The following is an 18,358-nucleotide window of genomic DNA, read 5'->3' as shown; positions in this document are numbered from 1 at the left end:
CAGCAGAATCCCAGACCTGAGCATTCGATTTCAGCCTTTCAGTGGCAGGATCCCCCCAAGCTGATGTGTCCCACGTACCAACCGGGGTACTATTTCTAGTAGGGAAACCCTCTGTTAATTTTAGAGCCATTTCTCTGGAGTGTTGAGCAGTCGCAGCTCCTGAAAGCAGTTGGGGCAGCAGGAGGCATTCGGTCTTTGAAGGCTACAGCTTTTTCTTACATGAAGAAGCCCCATTGAGATGAACTGCATTGCCTTTGTGCCAGGTGCTGTGCCAGGCAGGGTGCCCAGGAGGCCTCCAGCCCACTCGCAGTGCACGGCAGCAGTCAGTGCCAACGGAGCCAGTTTCCACTGCTTGTCAGCTGCGTTACCTGGGAAGAGAAAAGCTGTTCCTCTTCAAGGTTGGTTGATTAATGGTATCGCTGGTCACAAGAGGAGTGAAGAAAAGGGGTAATCTGACACTGCAGAAACAGATTCAGCAAATGAAAGTCTCAATGAGGTCTCTCTGAACTGCTTCCTTATGCAGATCAAACTAGTGAAGTAATAGAATGTGATTAGAAGAGCCGTGGGGTTGGGGTCCAGGCACCTATGGGCCATAAGGCTTGTACGCTACCAGGGGTGCTTCACGGTGATGGAAAAACAGGCACGTTTGTTTTGTATGTGTATGTAATAACAAGGTGTGGGTAGTAACCTTGCACTCCAGGACCTGGCAGGGATCCTCACTTCTTGTCAGAAACATCCCGGGGTCTCGTGGCTGTTGAGCAGCAGTGAGCGGGATGAATAACAGGAGCTGAGAGCAAAAGGGGTTTCCAACCAGCTCCTGTTGTTCACTTATGTTGGCCCCTTCTGCTGGTTCCAAGCAGCACCCTCCCCTCTGACTCACTCCTCCTGTGTCAGCTGCATCTCTGGGGCTGGGGCAGCCATGGAAGGCAGAGCTGTGCACCCACCCAGCACTGTTCTGCCCCCTGTGTGTGAGCAGAGCTCTTCCTGCCCCAGCCTCCCTGAGGGTTCATTACATGGGAAACAGCGTGCACCACAGGCGCACTGACGGTCACTCGAGAGTCATTCTTTCTTTTATGCACTTGTTCTTAAATTCCTGACCAAATGCACCATTACAAATGGAGGATTATTCAATGCCGACTTTCAGTTGCCCTTGTTGGACCAGCCAGGATGTACAAAGCAGGAGCCGGGTCCCCACAGACACCCCAGATTTAGCTCTGATCCCAATTGTCTGCTGCGCCAGCGGCGGGTGAGACTAACAGTGTGTGCAGGGGGGGGTCTGGTTACAAACGCCTGGAATGAAGCAAGCAGGTGCTGGGAAGGTTATCTAAGGAGAGCACTGTGCTCGTTCTCTGCCGCCTCTCACTCACTCCCGGTGAGACATCCCCCCCCAAGCAGCAGCTCAGCTTTTATTGTGGGTCTGAGTGTCAGCGGTGGGCGCTGGGGATCCTCTGCTCTCCCAGGGAGGGCGGTCATGCAGGAGCGGTGCTTGCTGACCTGATTCAAGCTCTAATAGCTGATGCAGTTTCTGCTTGAAGGCAATGTGTCTCCGGGCTCCAATGTCAGACAGGAAGCTCACTTTGGGACAGCTGGGATGGTTTCTCTCCCCGCTGCACGCCTGTCCCTGTCAGGCTGGTAGTCCCACTGCAGGACGGCTCAGCTGTCTGCACAGTGAGTGTCACAGCTTACAGTTCAGGGTATTGAGGTAACCTGAAATTGGAACTGCTTTACCTTAATACACTGAGCTATGACTTGTGGCTCAACAGCTGCTGTGAGAGCAGCTGATGTGCTCCCTAAAAAAAGGGCAGAGGACACAGTGTGGGACAGAACCCACCGCAGCTGCTCCAAGGTGAGTCATTGCTGCTGCTGAATACAGGCCTGAAAAGCTTTCCTATGTGCACGAATTACACTGGTTGTTGTAAACAATGTTTAATATATATATATATTCATATGCTGTGACAGCATTTTGTTTTAGTGTCTTTAGGTATACTTGTTCAGGCAGGTTTACATTGGTTGAATCTCTAAAGGAGTGCTTCACTATTGCATCAGTTCAGAAAGGAAACCTGATCTGATGCCAGGTAAGCCCAGCTCATTCCAGAGAGCTTGTGCTAAAACTTAAGGCTTGTGCCGTTTGGGCTGAGCTAACTCAGCTCACCTGAATTTAAGTTAGCAAGAGCTGGCGTGCAGCTAAGCTACAAGCAAACCCAGGCTGAGCTACTCTCATGGGCAGCTGTAATTCAGAGAACACAAACTCAGTGCATTGTAATGAGAACAAGGAATCCAGGGACACAATGTGGGCTTTTAAGACGTCTCCCTTCCATCATCTAAGAGCCTGACGTTCCTCTTAAGTAGCTCACTTCAAGTTTCAAAACCATTGTCAGTGATTTAACTGAATGATCTCAAATATTAAAACCCAAGTGACAGCTTTATGCCCACACTTAATTTGTAACAAGGGCAAAGGGTGACCTCCTGTTCATCTGCAAAAGCAGGTATTTTTAACACCTTATGCTGACACCGTCACCAGGCGCTGCTATGCCACGTGTCCCACCTGCACTGCTTCAGATGCACTAGAAAAATAGCAGAAAGCAACATTAAAAGCCTGTGCGTAAATCAGTTGAGATGCTCTGTGATAGTAAAGGAAAGATGTGGAGGTAAGGACGCTGCCAGGAAGAGCACTGAGGGGCAGCGCAGGGGATGGAGGCCTCGCTGTGCTGGAACTTCACCTTTGCAGTTTGCCCCCAGAGCAGTGTGACAGCACAGCAGGAGGGAGCATCACTCACATGGCTGAGGTTCCCAAAGGTGCAGCTGGCTCACACTTAGCACAGAGCAGCAGCGAGGCTGTGCGGATCCGCTCACACCGTCAGGGGTTTAAGACTAAAAACAACAAGTACTGAAAGTTGAGGCAACTTTTATTGAGACTGTACAAGCAGGGCACTGGGAAAGGAAACAACAGTGGCTTGATGTTGGGACCAGCTCTGTGGAGTGGAGTAAGAAATGAAAAAGGCACTAATCTTAAGAAAAGACACTCCGTATATTCTAAGAATATAATTCATTTAATACTGTTAATTTTGTAGCACAAAAAAAAAAAAAAAAAAAAAAAAAAAACCCAAAAAAACAAAAACAAAAAAATCCAACAAACCAAGCTGTGATCCCCAAAATAAACTTTCAAAGCTTACACTTTAATATTATTGCCTGAAGATCATGGTCTTTAAATTACATCTTGTGTTTTAAAGTTTACACAGTGAAGACTGTCTCAAATACAAGGCCACCTTTCCCACTGCAACAATTGGATCCTTGTCCCCAAAATGCATTCTCACGTAACACGACGGCAGCAGACAGCTGCAGGATGCTCTCCCTGGTCCCCAGAGGCAGCCTGGTAGGCAGGTCTCGCTTTCAGATGCAGGTATTGAGAAAGATGCTCAAACACTGGACTAGAAAACCAAGGCAGCCCACTCGTCCCCCAGGATGGCAATATCATATAAAAAAATTACAGGCACATGAAATGGCACAAAAAATGCTGTTTTTCCCTTTACAAAAATAACGCTCGGGCTCTTCAGAGCCCCAACCCAAACAGGACGTTCCCTTTTGTTTTATGCTTTCCAATTTGTAAACAATCATGAATTAAATTAGCGCTTATCCAGTGATGGACACGGATTGAAACAGTTTGCATTGAAACTTTCAGGCTGCTCAGCGGCTTCAGTGTGCAAACACACGTGCACGAGGGGAGGCGGCGAGCCTTCGTGATGGATTGTGGCACCACGAATGAACGGCTGCTGGTTCGACAGCACCAACTATTGGGTGGCGCGCAGCTGGAAGGCATTGCTCACACCCCTCACATCCCAAAGAGCATTAATTTACACTGATGGGTTATTGCCCAAATGGAAGAGGCTTCGGAAAGCACCAGACGGCGCACATGGCAGCGAGCGACTGAGAAGCCAGACAGTCCTTCCGAGAGAAACACACGGATCAGACGCAGTCTTTGTATGAAAATATTTGTCTTGTAGCAAAATGGCAACGACGTGATTTGAAGCAAGGTTCCGATCGGCGCAGGTTGGGCAGTGTGCTACGTTTCAACCATGCCTACCATCACCGAACTGATGCTGTAACAGAGGAATACTGCTCATCTGGGGCCCAACATCTGGTTCACAGGAAGCTAAGAATTCTTTTCTTTGCATCAGATGCCACCACACACCATTTTTTTTGCATAGTTTGGAAGGAAAATCTGCACTGTCAGAACATAATTAAACCGAAAACAACGCACGCGTTCAAGGCGTTACACCTTATCCAATGAGGAGATGAGGCGGGACGCTTATTTTCATGAATAAAACAACAGGTTAAAAGCTATGTTCAAGATCTCAAATCTCACAGTATTTATTGACGGACTTGGGACATGCAAAGGAGGAATTCCACAACCAGTCTGAAGAGCTGCCCAGAAATAGGGCACGTCTGAAGTAAGGTTTCTCTGCAGCAGACCGAGCTTAGTGCAGTTGCTGTATTCACAAGATGACTTTCAGTAGTACAATCCATGTAGTAAACGTACGGGTGGAGTCGGGGCACAGAAATTCATGACCTCCTTTAGTTAAGAGCTGCATAGCTTTTTGTTGCAAGACAACCTGTCGATGCCTATTGTCAAGAATTACTCTTACAGCACCAAACACTTCAGTCAATGCTACTCTACTTCACAGTTAATTTGGTAATAAAATGCTCTACAAGAACTTCTAGACTGTCAGCCACTTGATTAATACTACAAAAGGTAACTAACAGATGAACCGAGAGTTTCTTTAAAAAAACAAACACAACAGCATTTTACATCTCTGGTTGGAAATGCCATTCTTACACTTCTTCAGTGTCTTCCATTCAAGGTACTTTCAGCTGAGTGAAAACAATGTACTTTTATGAGGATCAAGTGACACAATCAGTAAGAAAATGCATTGGAACTGAAGACAGCGATCAAACTGACACTGATAAGAAGCAGGAAGGTTCTGCAGGTGTCAAGTTTCTTTTTGCTACAATGGATAGCTTCAAATGTTGAGAAATCAATGCATTGGGGCACTACTGGTTTCCTGTCAGATATCCCTGGTTTTCTGCAGCAGATATTTTTCTTTATCCAGGCTGTATTCTGTTAAATTGGTGCTCAAATCATTTAAAGAATACGTTCCAGTTCACCTTGAAAACACATTTAAAGAAGGTAGAAGATACGACTGTCCCTAAGCTTTCATATCCTGTAAACAGGTTAAGGACTTGACCCACGTGGCACTGACTCACATAGCTACAGCCATATATTTCCCTACCAAAGGTGCAATCACAACAGTACAGCTTATGTACAGAAAAGGGGAGAGAAAGCTGTATTGATGAGACACCTGTGTGGCCTCCTCCAGCATGAACTTTAATTATCAGGTGGGAAAACCTTGTCAGCTGACTGCAATTAACCATTTTCTAGAAGAAGCTGGGAGTAGGAGGGGTCTGGGGCATATATACATATATAAGCCAGAGCCAACTCCTTTGGGAGGTTAAAGGTTGCAGCATATGAATGACTTGTGATGTGAGGGGAAGAAAATGAAAGAAGAAAGAACTCTTGGAAGAGGAGCACAGCGATGTGGAGATACGCTGGAGAAAAAGGTACTGTGTTCAAAGTCTTCAGCAAGTTGGGGCAGGAATAGCCAGGAAACTTGGAAGCAATAAGGGAGTCTATAGGGAAACAGGTATAAAAGGTTTATATTTAAATAGTAAGAATTTAGCAGTATTTACCAATGTCTTCTGTTCCTTTTGTACTTCTTCATGCTGTGGCAATCTGATCCATCTGCCTACCAAATAACAGCTTGGTGACAAGCACTACTACATTAGTAAAGCTCTACTTCCAACACTGCAGCAGGGCTCTGTATAGGCCAGGTCAAAGTGTTTCCCTTTAAAGCTCACTTATTACAGTTAGTGCTTGCAAAATCAACAGAAATACTTTATGTCAGAAATGGGTTACGAGTGTGAACCCCTCCTAAGCTTCCTTATAAATAAATGCCTCAGCTTCAATGCAGCTCAACCAATGGTTATTTGTATTTAACACACACTTCCAGGAAGGTCAACAACAAGCTTAAGAGTTAACCAGAATGAGCAGCTTCTAATGCAACTGCTTAGAATACATAAGCTTCAATTAATGTCCTTTAAAGAGACCATCATTGTAAGTGTACTACCTTAGGGCAGGTTTTCTTATAACTAAGTCTTCTTCAGTCCTAAAATTGCATTTTTGTTGTTGCTTTTTGTTGGACAGTAACAGACGAGTTGCATGTTTGCTCTAAGATAGGGCTCTTCCTACTGAGCAGGCCAGAACAAGTCCATGGAAGCTTCAAGAAGGATTTTCTTCCCATGCTTGTCTGCTATACGCTTCAGTCTTCTCCAGCTTAAGGCCCAATACAGTTTTAAAAGTGAAACCAAATTCTGGTTGATGTATCTATGGTATGAAGGTCAGGCAGTGACTTCAGTCTGTATGTATTCCAAATGTGTATTAAAAGAACTGTCAAACTGCAGCAAGCTGGAAAAATGGGCAATGCTAGCAATGTGCCATTTAGCCATCATCCCACCTCAAACAACACTAATGAGAGCCAGGAAAGGGAAGCAGCAGTGTAAATCAGATCAAGGGAATCATTCGTTCTCATCTGGGTTTTGAGGGTCAAAGATTTTGACATGTGTGAATGGGAAGAGCCCTTTTCGCCCGTTGACCTCTCCTTCCCACTGACCGTTTATATTCATCCTTGTAACCTTCACAATATCTCCAACCTGCAGCAGTAAAAAAAAACACCCGTTAGCACACACGAGAATCTCACTTTTGATACAAATTAAGTAAACAAGAACAAAAAAACCACCACTTTATAACTTAAAATACCTCTGCATAAGCTCTAAAGGGAAAGCAGCTGTTTTTAACTGAAACAAACATTTTGTTGCTGGAGATTTGCGCCCTTTTTGGGAAAGCTTAACTGAATGTATATTTACGTGTTGCAATAAGTTGCTGAACCACACCTTTTCCTGTAGAAAAGCTTCTTCATGCTGCAATATATTTAGCTTAGACAGGCTGACATCACTAAGGCTACCGCAAGTAATGAGATGCAACGTGCATTCAAAAGAGCACAGTGCTTGTTTTCAGCATTAGCAGGTTTATTTCAAAGGAAGATTATCTTTTTCAAAGCGATTCCTGTAGTAAACAGACTCAGAGTTCCAGTTCTGGCTGTCCAGGTCTAAGAAACTTGTGTAGTTCAATTCTGCTGTGCTTCCAAAGCAGACAAAAGCATTCTCAAACAGGTGTTCCCAAGTCTAAGATGCACAAATTCGAACTTGGTTTGCTGCTTTCACCTTCACTTCCCGTCAGAGAGTTTGAAACAGGAACAATGACTTGTTGAGCCTTTCCTATCACAACTGTGTCTCTTCCTATTTGGCCAAAGATGAGCAGAGCTAAGCTATGATCAAGCAAAAAAAAGAAAAAGCCATCAGCCCAAGTGGTAAATTACTCTGTTCAGTGCTGTGTTTAATTTCTATTAGGATAATTCACAAACAAAATGTGCTACAGCAGGCAGTGCTGAAGACTACCTAGTTATTTCTCCCTGAACTGCTTCAGAAGAGCTGAGCGTGCGGCCTGTTGCAGCAGCCCTCTTAACTACATCTCCCTTCCTGTTTACTAATTGCATCTATGTGGTAACTATAGTAAAAGCATAGAAAAGTGACAACAGCAGCTAATAGCTAAGGGCACAAAAGGTAGAACCGCGCTACCACTAACAGTAAGCACTTGAGAAGGTTCTACCCCAAAGGAGGTACAAGCGCTACACAGTTGGGCTTCAGATCAGCAGCCAACTTCTGTAAGCTCCAGAGGCAACAAGCTGTGATCTTCTTGAGGGAAAAACGTTATATGCAGTATGTCAATAATAATTCATATGCATTATCTCAATACCACTGACATGTAGAACTGACACAGGTGGTTTCAGGCCCTTGGCAAAGGATTTTGAATTCAAACTTCTCAGTGAGATGGGTGCACCCTTACTCAAAGAGAAAAGCTGATTTTACAAATCATATTCCTAAAGCCTGCTGAAAGTAGCTACCACAACTGCAGTAGGTGCTATTGGAAGATTGCTCAGAAGCATTCCTAACCCCTACGTGAGACTTAAGGTGTCACACTCAACTCTGGCATCACTCAGCAGTGTGTAGCTCTGAACATTTCTCAGCAATGTAAGCATATTAGAATGGAGTTAGACATTAATTAATATGTTCACTCCCACGCTCTTGCCCTGCCCACTACTTATAGGTTTTTTCCACTTCCCACCTAGATGTTCCAGATGGCACATGTGGAACAATGCTGTACTTTCCAGAGAGGAAAATCCTCTCTGAACTCCTATACGTTCTTGTGATAATTGTGAGACTTTCTTCAACTGTCATCTTTATGTATGTAAACTAAAAGATCAAGTCTGCGTATCTTCTAAGTAGATATATACTGCCTGATAGTTAGCATGCTCCTGTAGCATCGGTGTGGCTGGTTTCCATCTCTTCTTGGAATGCTGCAGCCTTCCTTGATGTGTGTTTGAGAAAAAGCATAATTTGTCTGACTTCTCATTAAATGGAAAGTCTAGAGAAAGCTTTATATAGTAACAGGATGACTTAAACAGGAACCTAACAAAAGCCTCTTTAGGAAAAGGCTGATAACATCTATAAATAACTCAGTGTTACTCTGCTAGATTTAAGTAACTTTTAAGGACAAATTTGAGTTCCATGTTTTAGACTCATATTCAGAAAGCTTCACTGCAACAGTCAAAACCCAACAGGAAACTGCATTTGCTCCACTCCATAGAAACTAGTCACTTGGAAGCACTTTAGTCTTATTAATGGGAAAAAAAACAGTAGTATGCAGGGCAAAAGGAACACACAGACTGGCATTCTGAGTCTGATTTTATTCTGTTCACATACTGTAGAGTCCCATCCAAAGTTTGCACAGAAGGCTTAGAAAATTATCCTTCAATTTGACTGTTTTCTCCAGCGTGGATAGGCTTGGGAATATTACTTCAGCTGAGCAAAAACAAAACAGTAAGTGTATTATCTTTCAATACACCGCTATGTAGATTAATAATCCAAGAAGTTCCTTAGACTGCTGGGCAGGGGGAGTTGTTAGAAATCTGTAGCAGCTGTTAAAGAATTGTAGCTGAGATATTCAGAAAAATATCATCTTGTATACCAAGGACTGCTGGATGTCCTCTGCTTTAAATGCAGTTGCCTTAAAGACTGAACAGAATGGCATGCTGAAACAAGATTCTGGGGAAGGAGCCTTGATGCCATGAGCAAATAATTGTTGGATCTGTGTTAATGACCTCTAGATTAGCAACATACAGTCAAATAGTCCCTCTGCGCATTTTCACTAAGCATAGTATTTGGTAAATTCTCCTTCTAGCCTCTACAGTACAGTCAGCTGAGGTGGGATCTCCCATGAAAGTTACTGAAGATAAGTTACTATGAAGACCAGTTGTTTTCAGAGAATGTTTCAGAGCAGTTGGAAGAACTGCCTTATGATTAGGAGCAGAACAGTCAGGAGATTTGGTTCTATTCTCACTGCTGCCACAAACTTCCTGTGCAGTTCTGAACAGCTCATAGGCCCTTATCTGTAAATAAGGATAACACTTCCTTAGTGTCAGCACCCCTCAGATAAGTAATTCACTTGTAAAGTATGCCAGCATCACTGCATGGAAGCATCAACTGGTGACGTAATACTTCTGAAATGCAGCCATTTGGTTCCACCCAACGATAAAAATCAAAATGCATTTCAAATAGCATCCTTTAATTATGTCCCTGTTACAGCATGAATTCAAAGCCCTGGGGAAATGCAAGTTGTGGAACATGCCAGTCAGAAAGCTTACTTCATTCACTCTAAACTCTTCCATACCTGTCTCCGTTTGAAGCTGATTCATAACTGAAAAGGTTTCCTGCATGCCATTTGAGTCACGTAGTCAGATAATTTAGCATGTTCTGCAGATATTCCAACAAAATTACTCTATTGCACTGCCCCCAAAAGATATAAAGCTAGAGAAAGGAAGCAAAGTTGGGCTGAATAACAAGTAGCAGGACAAAATGAGACTCTGAAGTTCTAGATATTGGAAGACTGAAGAAACCAAAAGGCTGATAGGGTAACAGAGGTGTACTATTTTTCATGCTCTGTGCCAGAAGAATTGCCCAAACCAGAGCATCCAGTCATTCAAACCTGCAGAAAGATCATTCTGGAGGTGTTAGAACAGGTCAAAATGCAGCACAGAAATGCTGATGGCTTATAGATACAGTTAATCTAGCCTCATCTAGGAACAAAGTGATATAGTTTGGCAGTTGACATACCTATACTTGAAGAGCAGAGTTGAGGTTGCAGTACCAGAAGGAAGCAGTTTTTCATTAAATTATGATAGCCTGTCTCCTACTAAGCATGTTGTGATTGCATGGAATTTGGAGACCACAAAGCTTCAATAGAAGAGTGTTCCTGAGCCATGCTAAGTCACAGCTTTAGCGCAGGAACTTATCTAGGTTATCTCTATTGCTTTCAGTTTCATCTGAAAATAAGCTCTGCAAACAGTTCTGAGTGTGAAGATGCATTGAACTGTAAGGCACTGAACGCAGTCATGATAGGAACAAACCCTGAGTGGAAAAGGAGGCCACAAAAATGCATACAATCTTCAATGTAATTGTTAGCTGTATTTTCAAATGTAGCATACTGGGAAGCTGATATGTATCAGCAGGTGCAAAAATCCTTCCACAATGTCCTGTTCAATTGATAATCAGAACTAAAGCTCCACAATCAACTTTTAAAACACAAGACCTATGCTTGTACAGTTTAAGCATCACAGTCGTCCTCGTGCTTAGATTAATATTAATATTTAACATAGCAAGACAAAGTTTCCTTAGCTAAGAAAAGCATTATACTTGTTAAGTGATAGCAGCAACCTAATTTCCTAATTAAGAAAGCTCTACTACTAGCACATTTTGCCCTACTTGCCTCAACTTAAAAATAAAGAGGAAAAAAGTTACTTGTAACCTAATTGCAACAAGCTCAGGAGAAATATGGTGTCAGTTATGCAAGTGTGGTGAACAGGTATTCATTTCACTGATATGTTTCAGTGAAACCTTAACTCAGTACCAGCAAATGAATGCATCTGTATGTTTGATATAGGATGCACAGATACAGCTGCTTAGTACCATACAAGGCTTGCACAGGTGTGGAGAAAATAAGGCACTTATAAGAACTGCTACAGAAAAATAATGAAGCTCTATGTGTGTGTATATATATCATAAATAATCTTAAGATACCATATTCCAAATCTGGATATGAACTCCAGGACTGCTGCTGCCCTCAGAATGGTGTATGACAAACATCCCAAAAGCACTGGGATAACAGTAGAAACTCCTATTTTGTCACCTGGCAGACCAAAGAGTGGCAGCTGCTTCTGCTCTCCTTTTTCCTGGTTCCTTAAGTTATTCCACTCTGTTTTATAAGGGGACAAAAACCAGATTTCTAGTTTTTAAGGGAATTATGTACCATTGGTTTGTCTGCTGACTTTGCTAGGCATTAAGAACTTTATTGCATAGATCCAAGCAGAGTGTACTCAATTCCCAGCAGATAAGCTGCTTCTTTAAGGTAAAATGCAGCAGGCCTTAGGCTGCTGGGTACATAAACCTACACATCATGTACTGTCTTAAGACAAGGCTTCATCAACAAGGCTTCATCAGTGTGTTACTGTGATCAGGCTAGCTGTACAACTAGATTATTAATGTACCACAGGAACAGTGCCAGCAGTCTCTGCTCTTACAAAACCCATCACCTTCTCAGAGCACTATCTTGTGTAACCTCTGAGCACAGGGCTGCCTTCCCAGTTTTCTCAAGGAAAACCGAGGTTGAAGAAGAGCAGTACGTAACCCTGTAATAGAGAGTTCCAGTTCCAACAAATACAGAACACTGCATCCCTGTCCTTCATATTCCTTCCTCTGGAGCACCAGAAAGGAAGGAAATTGCCTCTTGGCGAAAGCACACAACTAGAGAAGCAGATCTTCGCTGTTGCTTTTATTGTGTGGATTTTTTTAGGTGTGTATCCAGAACATTTGGAAATACTACACGTGTCAGGAAGGTTACAGTGAGAAACCGCAAACTTCAATATTTCATTTAAAAACGTTAAATCTGCACTGCTGGTGTAATTAACTGAACTGACCACAGTGTTTAGTAATAAGTACAAATGCCATGCTTCCTAATGAGTATCCTTATGGGAAAAAAAAGGACATGGCAGTTACCCTTAAACCAGCTTGCCATTAAACTGTCCTATTTTATAAACTATTTCAAAGTTAAACATCCTACCAAACATCTTAACAAGGATTTTCAGTAGAATATTCACTTTATAAATGGTATCTTTTCATGGGAGAAACTTAAAAAATAATTACCTTCCTTACCAAACAAGTTTCTTCTCTGCAACAGGCTGTGGCTCTTTATCTTGCCTTGCATTTTGACAGCTTTTGTAAACAATTGCATACAACAGAAAAATCAGACTTGGAAGCAGAGAGAGCTTGTCCCATTTTCAAGCTGAACGCTGGGAAATGACATCTCTCCACTTAAAAAGAAGTTGAGCAGATTACTATGCACTGACTTTATTTACTCCAGATGGTATTCTGCTTCTTTCAAGCATTGTCTGTGTGCTGACCACAGAAACCTAAAGCCAGCAAGCAGATATTCTGTTTTCAGACTGCTGTATTAGTTTAGATGAGATTACAAAATCAGTACAACTGTACCAAGGTGTTTTTATCCACACAAGCTGAACTGTGACTACTGCAATATATGATTGCTGAATACTGCAATGTATTATTTTCAAAGAAGACTGCTAACTTTCTTCCCTCGAATATTTCCATAAGCTGTTCTTTCCCTCCTGTTAGTGACTGTCTGTGTTCTTACAAAACTTGTAGTCTAAGCGAACCCTATCATTTTCAACAATGTGACCTCCAGTAGTTTGGACTATTAAGGAACATGCGGAGCCCAGAGGAGGTTGGGCCAGCAACAGGTGTTAAGCAAACAACAGGAAGATTATGCCAAGAATCTGGAGCTTTCTTTAGAAATAGTACGTGTGACAAAAAACATCGCTGTGAAATGAGGTTGCTCACTTTCCCTGTGCATGGATGGCAAACCTCTAATGGCAATTTCAACCTGCATGCTGGCCAGAGAATGCATCTTACCAGTATATCAGGGCAGTTACAGGATAGGATTAACTAGGTCACTAAGTAGCAAAATAAGAGAAAATTCATTAGTGAGAGCCATCCTCCCAAGCAGTTCTGCTATCTCAAAGCAAAGTAAGTTCCCTAAAGTTGTTTTATGACACACTGTTAACATAAAATCAACTGCTTGCTTTATTCTCTTCAGAAGCAGGAATAGTTTTGGCAGGAATCTTCTGTACGGTGCAGTTGGCAGAGAATTTACTTTTCTTCCTGTGCTAATTTTCACACACTGTTCACCAATGACAGGCTGCTAGCTTTTGTAACTCAAGGAAAACAGTGATACGTTTAACTTTTAACCCTCTGCCAGTAACCACCTGTGGAGATTGTGTAAGAGGGCAGTTTGGAGAAACTTTTATGAATAACCCAAAAGTGACAAACAAAACCTTTTGAATATTACTGAAAAGCATCAGCTTTGGCAGCAGCTTCATTTGTAAACTGAGAAAAAGCAACGAGAAAAGATCAAAAATATTATTTAAACTGTTTTTCTGCTTGCTAAGATGTCAGTCCTTCCCTTGCTTGTTTCCCCCCATTTGTTTCTTGAGGTACTTTGCCAGATTCAATTTTCATTTCGGAGGATAGGAATAGCACAGTTTCCAGGTGAGGTGCTTCTGAAGGATGAGCTAACAAGCTTCTTATGTAACAAAGTGTAGAAGTAAGTCTTAATGCTAGGTATGCTTTTAAGAACTTCCATCATTTATGCCAATTTTAATTGTAAGAGGAATTCTTTACCATTTAAAGAATAAAGCTGTCAAAGGCTTTGAGACATCCCTAAAAAGAAAATACAAAGCACTTTGGCAAACACAGGAACTTACTAAACTCAATGCAAGGTTAGAGGCTACACTGTGGCCTTTAATCCTATAATTTAGTACCGTGTCCATCCCCTCCAGCACACAAACACCCAAAAAGCTACAGTTGAGAATCAGAAAAATCAGCTGTTTATCAGCAATCCTTACCTTTCTATTTCAGTTCTCAGCTTGGAGTGATCAGTTAAATATCCCCTTCTCCATGATTAAGTGGAGAAGCAAAGTCATCCCTAGCATTTCCATAGAAGGATGTATGTATTCTACTGCTCTTGTAGCACATTTCACTGTTCCATAGGCAAGACAACAGTGCATTAAGCCTACGTTCTGAAGTAGCTTAGTCACTTTTCTCAAAGGAAGTGGTACAGATGAAGCAATTTTTCTACATCTTTCTTCAGAACATAATGGAACTTGCCAGTCCTTTGACACAGATAAGCAGACTCCACATGAAGTCATCCATACCAGCTCTGTCACTAACAATATTTAGTTTATTTTTCATTGGAAAACTGTAAGACAAAGGGGAAAACTCACCTCTAATGCCAGTGCAGTCTTGTCGTAAGCACAGGGTACTCTCTTTTGGATAGCTTTGGCATAGACTGGTCCATTCTGCGTGGATGGCAGAGGATTGATCACTGCTCCGGGTGTACTGGATACTGTGGGAATGGGACTTGTGGTCTGAGGCTGAGCATAAGCATGGGCAGGTTCTGGAATACCGTAACTGTTGGAATTTCTGTTCCCATGTTTCCCGACAGAAGATCTGACTAGCTTTTCTACATAAGGAACAGGAATCATCCCAATCCGACCATCCTTGTTTCTGGCACTCCACCACTGTTCTTCTGGCTTCTCTACAATTACCAGTATTTCACCCTTTTTAAATGGGAGATCCTCAGCATCATTGCCAGGAAAGTCATAGAGTGTCCGAACATATTCCACGTTTTCTTCGGCAGCAGACATAGTAGGGGCAGATCCAGATCCCATTGGTGGACTTGGATACCTAAGTTTAAAAAAGTTCTAATTATCAACAGCTGTTGTTTTGCATTTCCAGTAACAAAACTAGCCACCAGCTGCACACTAGAAACACCAGGTAAAGGGTAACTTTCTCATTTATACTATTGTGAAGATGTAAGGGTAGAATAAAGATCTCCGTGGCTTAAGATATAAGAGGTTGTGATATATTAAAAATAAGTGAAAAAGTTTTGGGTGACTGGGGAGGAGTTCTTAGAGAAAGATAAATAATCCTTCCAGTCCATTGCATTTCCATCTTTTCCATTTCCATCAAGAATCCAGTAACCCTGAATGACAGACGTGAGGGAGCACAGTGGGAAAATGGGCTCAAGAGTAAAAGGAAGACTATGATAAACTCTTCGGTCTTTCTGATTCTGTAGGCAGTAGAGCATCCTTGTACCAGAATGCTACTGTTTATATGCAAGATTTGAGAGGCAGCCATATTAATACCAGGATCCCCTTTGTTTAGGAACACGGACAGATCTGATGTTCTTAGGAGACAACACATTTCCTTTCCATTCTGGAAAGAAACACAGAATTAAGCTCCCTGATCTTATTGTCATAGCTTCAGCTCTATTTAAGAGTACTCATCTTTCCCTGAATATCTGAATACCTAACAGCATAAAGTGACATTATTCATAAAATATTAAATGAAATACTAACATCTGCTGAAGAGAACATATCACAAATACTGCTTTCTAATATATATGTGTATATATTTTATATATATTTATAGAAATATATTTTATATATATACACACATCATGAAGTCAGAAGAACTAACAGCCTGCAAAAGCACCTGAGATGTTCCACTGAAAATGCCAGATTTTAAAGAGAAATGATGATTAGCAGTAACAGCTTTGAAAGAAACTCCTGTCCGCCCCTATTCTATATCTAGTCCATTAATTTAAAGAATGTAAATCTGGAAGTGCTACCTCTCATTCTCTCTCTTGCACCACAAAGTTTCTTTTATAAACAGAAGTCCAAACCATCAACCACGTCAGTGATTTTGTTCAGAATTTTAGAACTAGAATTATACTGTGGATAACCACTTCAATGGCCTTTGTAGCTTTATAAGAAAGCCTGTCAGTTTGCAGTGTGCCAGCTCCCATCTGTGTGCTGAGAGCACCAACAACATTTGAATGCAGTGAGAGCCTTGAAAACAAGGTGGTACTAAGATGTTCAGGAAATGTTTCATGCAAGGTATGACAGAAATACCAAGAGAACAAGTGGAATCGACTAAGTTTAAGTTGCGAAAGCTAAGTCATTGCTGTCCGTGACTAAGAATGAGGTTGGTTGTTTTCAGAGAAGTTTGACACTGCCCAAGTTAACAAGAACAGAGATGAGCAAGAGCATCACTGCAGTACAGCTCCAAAGTGTCCGTAAGTTTAAACGCACGCGCAGCCTTGTGCAGCTCCTTAAATGTTTCTGTACCTGTGAAAGAGGAGGGAACTTTTCACCTACCCGTTTCTTTAGCCACAGCACAACCACTACCAGAAGGTTTCTCAGCAGCTTTAGGAGCTCTTGAGGCCAGAACTTTGCCACGCTCCTCCCACCATCTGACAGCTCTGCAGAGCCTGCTGACCACTTGTGTATTTCAATTTGATGCTACAGTTGACTTTTGACAACTTACTGATTGTGATTAAGAACTGGATTATGATAACGTTAAATTGTGATTCTAAAACCGAAAGTTATTTACCCTCCCTCCCAGTAACTTGTTAACTTGAAAGAAGTCCCTTCAGCTGCAGAGTTTAGAATTGAAGCTATTTGATTATTATTATTTAACTGTATCACTATTTTAATGGCTTTTCTCCTTATTCTATCCAGGAAGCACAGAGGATGAAATAAATATGTTCCAGAGTTACTGGTAAGCTGTTTTGTGATGCAGGCTGCAGGTATGCCCAATGTTGGGTGCAGGACAAAGAATGAGCTCACAGCCAAGTCACATTTTCCCATCCTCCTAACAGAACGTTTCTTAGTGTATGCATACACAAAGACAGAGAGTGCCATGACCAAACAGAGAGAAATGCTTTTACCCTTTTCTGGGGAAATGCCACTCTAGAAGTCTGGCAAACAATGTTTTAGAACGCATGAGAATTCGATCAGCACGATGAAGCAGGAATCGCAAAGGCACGACCTGTTGGAATCACTGTGGATGTGAGGACAGAGCAACTGAGTTCTGAGGCCGTGTTTCACCCAGGGACGGGAAGACTTCTGAGCCAGCTTCTCAGCCTTCCCAGCAAGGGGACAATACCACAAGGCTGATACAAAGCAAGACCACACCCTCCTGCAAGACAATTATAGTGGGAGGCAGGGATGTTCCCAGAGCCTCTGCATCTGCCTATTTTCATCATAAGAATGGGTCCTATGCACTATACTGACGATAACTAGCAACCCACCGCCATCACCGGGATCCCTGTCAGAAAGAGTTCCAAAGCAAAGGGCTCCTATGCAGATCCCGGAGCTCCGAGGTGGGAGAGCTGCAGCACTCACCTGGGCGCGGGCTCGATGAGGGTGGTGGTATCCAGGTAGTGGATCTTGTAGAACTCCAGCAGGGCGGGCAGGTGCTCGAACTCCTGATCGCCGATCTTAAAGCGGCGGTTGGGCAAGGAGTTAATGATGTAGTGGGACACCCGGGAGTTCTCGGACACCGACAGCACGTAGTCCCCCGGGCAGGTGGACGAGTCCCGCACCAGGAACATGCCGTGCCTCTGCCCCTGCAGCCGCGTCTGCGCCTCCGCCCGTGACACCGGGCCCACGTACCAGCTGGAGCGGTCCGACGAATCGAACCGGGCGGCGGAAGACATGGCTCCGGGCGGGGAAGGGTGAGGGAGGGGAGGAAGAAGGCCGAGAGCCCGGAGGCCCTGCAGGAGGAGAGCCGGGGAGGGGAAGGCCCGGACGGGCAGGCGGCAGGGCCGGGGGCGAGGAGGAAGCGCCCAGCCCGGCGGATGGGCGACCCGGGGACGGGAGATGCGGAGAAGGAAGCCCCGTGCCGCCGAGGCGGAGGCCCGAGGAGTGCCGGGCGGGGCCGGCCAGACGCGGCGCTCAGGGCCCCGTTGTGCTCAGCGGCGCGGTGTGCGGGGCAGCATCCTTCCCGCCTCTCTCAGGCCCGGGCAGGCTGCGAGGAGCGGCGGCGGGCGGCAAGGATGGACGGCCAGAGAAGGTGACGAGGGTATCCCGCTACGGTGCCTCAACGCCGGACGAGGGGAATCGGGAGGGGCAAAGCGCCGGGCTCCCGCTTTCTTCTACGGGCTACCTCCCCTCTCAGAGCCGAGCACCAAAATGGCGGCGGCGCCGGGCGG

The 18,358-nt window shown here is 43.5% G+C and overlaps 1 protein-coding gene across 1 annotated transcript; it reads right to left on the bottom strand.

The window, feature by feature from the left end:
• Nucleotides 1-5,613: 5,613 nt before the first annotated feature.
• CRKL (CRK like proto-oncogene, adaptor protein) lies at nt 5,614-18,355 on the bottom strand. Its single transcript, XM_072351323.1, has 3 exons — nt 17,550-18,355; nt 14,583-15,045; nt 5,614-6,765 (listed from the first exon to the last, which is right to left on the bottom strand). Exons 1-3 carry the CDS (start codon nt 17,861-17,863, stop codon nt 6,631-6,633), a joined length of 912 nt encoding a protein of 303 aa, XP_072207424.1. The 5' UTR covers nt 17,864-18,355; the 3' UTR covers nt 5,614-6,630.
• Nucleotides 18,356-18,358: the final 3 nt, after the last annotated feature.

This window comes from Excalfactoria chinensis, chromosome 16 (genome assembly GCF_039878825.1).
Source record: "Excalfactoria chinensis isolate bCotChi1 chromosome 16, bCotChi1.hap2, whole genome shotgun sequence".
In the NCBI taxonomy this organism is placed as follows: domain Eukaryota; kingdom Metazoa; phylum Chordata; class Aves; order Galliformes; family Phasianidae; genus Excalfactoria; species Excalfactoria chinensis.
Note: the sequence above shows the minus strand (reverse complement) of the source record. Positions and strands in the feature narration are given on the sequence as shown.

Coding starts and splice junctions, on each gene's coding strand:
- CRKL (XM_072351323.1), bottom strand. CDS start 17,863: ATGTCTTCCGCCGCCCGGTTCGATTCGTCGGACCGCTCCAGCTGGTAC. Junction 15,046..17,549: donor CTCATCGAGCCCGCGCCCAG/GTGAGTGCTGCA, acceptor TTTTAAACTTAG/GTATCCAAGTCCACCAATGG. Junction 6,766..14,582: donor AGACTGCACTGGCATTAGAG/GTGAGTTTTCCC, acceptor TTACTGCTGCAG/GTTGGAGATATTGTGAAGGT.